At 50.0% G+C, this 7,500-nt stretch overlaps 1 protein-coding gene across 1 annotated transcript in view; it reads right to left on the reverse strand.

Annotated features, from left to right (window-relative positions):
- The window catches only part of adarb2 (adenosine deaminase RNA specific B2 (inactive)), a 130,336-nt gene that overhangs the window by 26,525 nt on the left and 96,311 nt on the right, over nt 1-7,500 (reverse strand). Inside the window, exon 4 of the mRNA XM_030349707.1 lies at nt 4,159-4,273. Coding sequence (XP_030205567.1) covers nt 4,159-4,273 — 115 coding nt within the window. The remainder of the gene's footprint in view (nt 1-4,158; nt 4,274-7,500) is intronic.

Below are 7,500 nucleotides of genomic sequence, written 5' to 3' on the forward strand. Positions count from 1 at the left end.
TACAATGCATAATGTTAGCTCTCTGGCTCATAGCTGAGCGGACTAGAATACCTCCAAGTCGTAGCTAAGGTCCTTCCTACTTACTGGAGTATTCGACAACGTTTCTGTTACATAGGAACCTTATGGGAGGGTAATGATTGCTCCAGGTATTAGTCAAACCCTCAAGCGTTACCAGGGAAACAAAGTTATGGCTTGTGAATTTTTTTATAATTGGATTGTAAAACGCATGAAAATATAAATGAATGGTCTTAATTTATTTTCTTTGGCAAGTGACCATGGTATAAGCGCGATAATGCCCTTTGAGGTGCCCATTTTCAGGAATTAATGGACTTTGCGCAGGCAACCGTCCTCGGACAATTCTAAGGCCTCCACGTCGTCCATTTATTCCTGCTAATGGACGTCGGGCTTTATCCCTTACCTATACGACACATAACCTGCTTATTACTGTGTTTTATTATAAGAATACATAAAGGAAAACAAGAACGTAAATTGTTTTGTCGTTCATTAACAATAAGGATTACAACATTCTAACTGTACAACCTTGACACATATTTACTCATAATAAAGTTTAACCTTGGTTACATTGTGTATGTATATATATATATATATATATATATATATAGAGGATATTTATAAATGTGTATGTATACATATGTATCCATTCACATTTATAAATATCCGTCAGTCATCAGTGTTCCTGTCCGTCCGTTCATTATTGTCAAATCACACACAGCCATCATTGGCACAACAAACATGGCAGAGCGTAAACTCTGCATTCTGCCTGACGTGCAGAAAAACAGCTAATGGGGTGGTACTGCCCCCCCCCCACGTCCGCCCTGCATCTGCGTGCTGGCAAACGGCGTCCTAGTGCCACACATATACCACAATACATTACCCAGTACAACAGCTGTTAGCAGACGCATGTCGGGCTCAGAACGCTTTGGGTGGGAGGCGGTGTGTGTGTGTGTGTGTGTGTGTGTGTGTGTGTGTGTGTGTGTGTGTGTGTGTGTGTGTGTGTGTGTGTGTTGTGATTAATGTTCAGGAGGGGGATTTGTTATTGACTAGTGTTTAGGCTTCAGTCCCACTTAGGGGAACCGCACATGAAGAGGACTGAAGGAGCGATTAATTACGGTATGTTGTGAATGGAACCGGTTCAATGTTTAGTGAGTGGAGAAAACTGGGGGGTCAATAGGGGTCAGAGGTCACGAAAGGGAGGTGACAAGACAGAATAATGGGTCAATCTGTTAAAAATAATGTGTGTAGAAGATCACCACTACAGGTTTATTCTTCTCAACGTTCATATGCATTATGAACCGTTGCTTCATTGAATTTAGAATGGGGACCTTTTCTGAAATGGTTATTTTTTATAGCATTTTAATCCCCCTAATATAGCCCAAACTATTGAGACAAAAGAATATAGCGAAGCGTGAATACAAACTTTTATGTGTAATCCTGAGCAGAATTTGCCAACAAAATCGCCGTTGATACGCCCTTATCTCCGAGGCTTTCATGACACCGTTTCTGTATGATATCTTAAGCTCCAACCGGCTGCTTCAAACATTGGAGCTTGTCTGAGTGGAAGAACAAACCAGAATAGGCCCCGCCCACCTGAAGCCCTCCCAACTACCTTCTCCAGCCACAAAAAGCCCTTCTTCAAAATCTTCCAGTGTCTCTGCGAGGCACAGATTTGTAATTTAATGTGATTGTTGGGAAACGAGAGAATTTGTAGAGCCTCCAGACAGCCCCTGCCCCCCGCGGAGAGGGAAAAGATAAAGAGAAGGGGGAATAGGACGACTAGAAGAGAAGGGGGGGGGGAAGAAATGGTCTCTTTGAAAGGGGGGGGATCTGGAGTGAGGAAAAGGGTCATAATCAAGTTGTTTGAAACTCGGCGCTCTCATCTCCCCGAGACTCTGAGGAATATCTCTCGGGTTCCCATCCTGGGGTCCGATCAAATCCCCCCTCCCCCCCACAAGAACTTCACAGGAACAGCCCGCTGTGGGTGTGTGCGGCCACCGATGTGTGTGCGTGTGTTTTTGTGTGTATCTGGGGCGAGGCGGCATTTGAGGATGGGATGTACGCATTAAAAAGGACCACTCCCTTCCTCCCGACTCTTTCTCAGACACATGTGTGAACATGTGTGTGGCGTGTCCGCACCGCCCACTGAGCGTTCAATGGACTGAGCGTTCAATGGACTGAGCGTTCAATGGACTGAGCGTTCAATGGACTGAGTGTTCAATGCGATTTTCCCCACCTTCTGAGTGGTTGGTCGACATTGAAGCTCTGCGCAGCAAGCCCTTACACACACACACACACACCTACACACACACACACACACACACGATTCCCCACTGCTGTATGTGTGGAGGTGGTTGTCTGACAATCCGTCTCACATTAAACACCGGACCACTATTTATAATCAATATGTCTGTGTATATATTTGTGTATGTGTGTGTGTGTGTGTGTGTGTGTGTGTGTGTGTGTGTGTGTGTGTGTGTGTGTGTGTGTGTGTGTGTGTGCGCATGTTCATATGTGTGTGTGTGTGTGTGTGTGTGTCTGTGTGTGTGTCTGTGTGTGCGCGTGTGTGTGTGTGTGTATGTGAGTGTGTGTGTGTATAGACATATGTGTGTGTGGCCCCGCTCCGCCGGGTCCCTGCCGGCATGGGCGCCGGCCACCGCCGGCCCGCCACACGGCGAATGCTCGGGCCGCCTGTGTGTCTGGATCTTTGAAGATAACGCTGCCTATTAATAAACAAACAGAAGCAATTACTCGCAGGCGGAGGGATCGGGCGGCGGTGGCGGTGGCGGTGGCGGTGGGGGTGGGGTGTGTGTGTGTGTGGGGGGGGGGGGGGCGGATTGGATTAGGTCTGGCCGGGCTGGGGGTCTCACTGAAGTGGAAATTGATGAGCTGCTGGAGCTCTCCAAAGACAGCTAGATACCCCACCCCCCTCCCAGCCCCCCCCCCTCCCCTGGCTGACCCCTCCGCCAGCCCCCCCTCCTCCTGAAGCATGCATCCCCAGAGACTGAGATAACGCTTTCTCCCTCCTGTGTGTGTGTGTGTGTGTGTGTGTGTTTGTGGATGGGTGCGTCTGTATTTACCGCTGCTTTCGGTTTGTGAGGGAGTGTGTATGTGTATGCGTGTCCGAATTCTGTGTGCATGTGTGTCTTGCCTGACGTCTGCGTGTTTGTTTGTGTTTGTGTGTGTGTATTATGGTGTGTCTGGATCAGTCCAGCTACCGGTCAGCACACCATCCAGCCGTCCTCTTCATCGTTCCAACCCTCAAGCTGAAGGTGGGACTGGGGAGGGGGGTGGGGGCACTAAACCATAAGGCTGCTCTTTGCGCTGGAGGGAGTGTGGCCCGTCTCTTTTACTTCTTATTGGGAGTTGGAATCACTTTTTAGAGGCCATCTTGCTAAGCCACCCACTGCGGCAACCCCTACTCGCCCCCCCGCCGAAGCAAGGCCGAGATCCTGCCCACCCCGAGATGACTGGCACGCCCTACCAGCTCGCCTCTACGTCCTCCGAGAACGCACACAGTCTCTTATTTATTAGTAAAGGTGTGTGTGTGACCGTGTGTGTGTGTGTCTGTGTGTGTGTGTGTGTGTGTGTGTGTGTGTGTGTGTGTGTGCGTGTGTATGTGCTGAGGGGGCGGAAGTGTTTGGGTGTTGGAGTGGCATCTCTTTGTCTTCTGCTCTCTCCTCCCACTCCTGCTTGATTCACCATTTCCCTCTCCGTCTACTATCCCCTACCCTATCCCCTACTTCCTCACTGTATCTCCGTCTCGCACCCTCCTGTCCTCTCTCCACCTCTCTCTTGCTCCCTCTCTTTCTCTAACCCCCTCTCCCTCTCTTTCTCTTTCCTACCTCTCTCTGTCTCTCTTTCTCTCTCTATCCCGACTTCTCTCTCTCACCACCTCTCCCTCTCTCTCTCTCTCTCTCTCACCCCCTCTCTCTCTCTCTCTCTCTCTCTCTCTCTCTCTCTCTCTCACCCCCTCTCCCTCTCTCCCCCCCCTCCTCCTCTCTCTCTCCATCTCCCTGTCCCCCTCAGTCTCCCATCCGTTCTATATTGCACTGCTTCAATAATTCACATTGGCGTATATACATTATACATACGGATGTATGTACTGTATATCTGGAGGCTAGTGGATGATATTGGCCGTACCTCGGGTCATGACGATGCCAGCCAGGGACTTGTGGCGTGCGTGGGCGGGGCTGCAGCCCCCCACCAGCGTGCGGTACTTCTCCCTCACCAGGTGGAAGATGGTATCGGCAAAGTCCTGGAAGACAACAACAACAACGGCTCCTTTAGTGGTGGTGGTGGGGGTGGGGGTGGTGGTGTTGGTGGTGGCGGTGATGTTGGTCATGGCGATGGCGGTGGTGGTGGTGGTGGCTGTGGGCATGGTGGTGGTGTTGGTAGTAGTGGTGGTTGGGGTGGTGCTGGCGGATGTGAGAGAGGTGGTGGAAGTGACGGTGGTGTGATAAGAGTGGTGACGGTGGTGATGGATGTCATTGTGGTATGATGGTGGTGGTGATGGAGGTCATGATCGTGTGACGATGCTGGTTGTGATCGAGGTGATGGAGGTGACGGTGGTGTGATGATAGTGGGGATTGTAGTGGGGATGGAGGTAATGATGGTGTGACGATGGTGGTTTTGACAGAGGTGATGGAATTGAAAGGTGCTGTGATGATGGCGGTTTTGATAGAGGGGATGGAGGTGACGGTCTTGTCATGACGGTGGTAACACAGGGTTTCTTGTTGAATGTCGGTATATCTTGCAGAGTCTGTAACACAGCAAAGGGAGCCGTATCATGGCACAGCGTGTGTGAGACGCCGGAGGCAACGTTTGCAGATGAGAGGGAGGATTGAAGAGTGGGTTAAATGATTACCACAAGGAACATTTAGCTGAGCAGGTTGGGTTGACATTAAACGAAAGGCCAGAGTTTAATCATTTCGAGTCATGAAGACATGGCGCATACACTGTGTTTCATTGAAATGACTAATATTTCAATTGAAACCTTCGTTTTACAGCTGTTGCTGTGGCAACATGGTTCAAACGTAGGCACGTTCGGGTTGACAAGGACAGATAGATTGTAATACCTAATTCTGTGTCTATATTAAACTATTTTTGCTAGTGAGGAGTATTATTCTTACCAATCTTAAGACACCATTTAGTAGAATTGTCACAATGTGATCTTCTGGTCGGTGATATTCTCATGGTATGCGTCACGTATTTTGACACATGGTGTAATACCCTGGCGATAATAATGATTCAATACGACTATACTAATGCTTCCATCTTTACCACTGCCGCCACTGCCATGCGTCCTACTACTACTATAATATATTGTACAATATATTTTCAACTAAAACACCAAAAGCGCATTCGGGTCCGCAGCTTAGACCTGAGAATTCTGGAGGGATGTCAGCAGTACGCTGACAGGCTAATGCTAGACGCCAAGCATAGACCTTGGCGGAGACTAGCAAAGCCTGGCGAATCTGCAACCTCTCACTGTAACACCCTCTATCACCCTCCCCTGACCCACTCGTGGTTGATGCCATCTTGTACAAAATTTAAAAGAGCTCGGGAACTGTGAGGCCGCCGGGGTGTTAGCCGCCGCAACCTGCTAACTGTTAGCGAGGTCACAGCATCAGAGAGAGAGAGAGAGAGAGAGAGAGAGAGAGAGAGAGAGAGAGAGAGAGAGAGAGAGAGAGAGAGAGAGAGAGAGAGAGAGAGAGAGAGAGAGAGTTGGGGGGCTAACGGACTGGCACTGGTCACATATGGCACTGTCTATTCGGACGAACAGACGGAGCCCGCTCCTACAAAAGCTAAGCGACCATCAACAGATGCGGCAATGATGGCCACACAAAGCGCACAAGGGAGGGAGGGAGAGAGAGAGAGAGAGAGAGAGAGAGGGAGAGAGTAAGTGAGTGAGTCAGTGAGAGAGAGTGAGTGAGCGAGCGAGTGAGTAAGTGAATTAGGCAGCATATTGCATTTCCTAAATCCCGTTCGGGTCTTGAAACCCTCTCACAGTTGGTGGGTGCTCTCACAGCTTGCGATGGAGAGATGATGAGTGTGTGTGTTTGTGAGTGTGTGTGTAATATGTGTTTGTGTACGTGGATCTTTGTTTGAGCTGGTTCAATTGCATGCGTGTGTGTGTGTGTGTGTGTGTGTCTGTGTGTGTGTGTGTGTGTGTGTGTGTGTGTGTGTGTGTGTGTGTGTGTGTGGGTGTGTGTGTGTGTGTGTGTTTGTGTGTGTGTGTTATATATATAAATGTTCAATTTCATTTTTTTGCTTGTGTGTCTGTGTGCGCATGTGGGATGTGTGTGTGTGTGTGTGTGTTTGTCTGTGTGGGATGTGTGTGTGCGAGGTGTGTGGGCACAACGCAGTTGTCATGACACTCATTTTAGAGCGTGACACGTGTTATTAAGCGAAGTCATTTTGGCCTGTTTTTTTTGGGGGGGGGGTGTACGTGAGCAACAGCATTAGCAGTACTCAGGTAGTGCTGAAACACACACACACACACACACACACACACACACACACACACACACACACACACACACACACACACACACACACTCACACACACACACACTCACACACACACACACACACACACTCATAAACACACACAGAGGGCGAATTACGGAGAATGTGCGGAAAGCCGTGTCCCGTGTACCACAAAGTGACATCCAATTAATTCTAACAGAAGACCTGCTCGCCCTGGCAGCGTCAGCTGGAAGCGGGGCCCGGAGTGAACCCGAGTCAAGTCCTCCGTCCCCCTCAGAAGGGCCCTTTATTGATGACGGTCCAGAGGTGAGAGGAGGTGGCAGCTCAGAGCCGCCCCGGGGCCAGAGGTGGAATAGAACCTGGCACGGGGCCCGGTAGCGCTTTCCTTTCCCCTCTCACTCTCTCTCCCTGTCCCTTTTCCTCAGCCCTACCTTCCTCTCCCTTGGTCTCCCTCTCGCCCTCCCTCGTCTCACTCCCCCCAACCTATACATTTGTGCTTGATGCTGGACCCCCCACCCAGACACACTAAATATATCTTCTATCAACCCCCCTGTCACACCTTGGTGCCCCCCCCCCCCACCCACCTGCTCCTTCCTTTGTGTTCGGACCTGCTGTGGTTCGCTGTGCTGTGTGGTTCTGCGTGTTACAGGACCGGCTGTGCTGTGTGGTTATGCGTGTTGAGGGGGACTGGCTGTGCCCTGGGGGGGCCCCAAGCAACACGCAAACCCACAGTGTCAGAATCAGCTCTCTCATTCTCTCTGACAGAGAAGAGCGAGGGATATGATCGGCCCACAATATACTGCCTGGTGAATTGTGCATGTGCGCAAGCCCACACATATGCACAAGCGCACAGACAAAGAAAAGCACACACACACAAAGACACAGGACAAGACTCAAGACAGGGTCTTGAATCATTGTAGGGGCCCCATACAATTAAACGATAGGCCATGACACGCTAATGCAAACTAGAATAGAAGCTCAACGTACATCAGG

This window comes from Gadus morhua, chromosome 23, assembly GCF_902167405.1.
Source record: "Gadus morhua chromosome 23, gadMor3.0, whole genome shotgun sequence".
NCBI classification, from domain to species: domain Eukaryota; kingdom Metazoa; phylum Chordata; class Actinopteri; order Gadiformes; family Gadidae; genus Gadus; species Gadus morhua.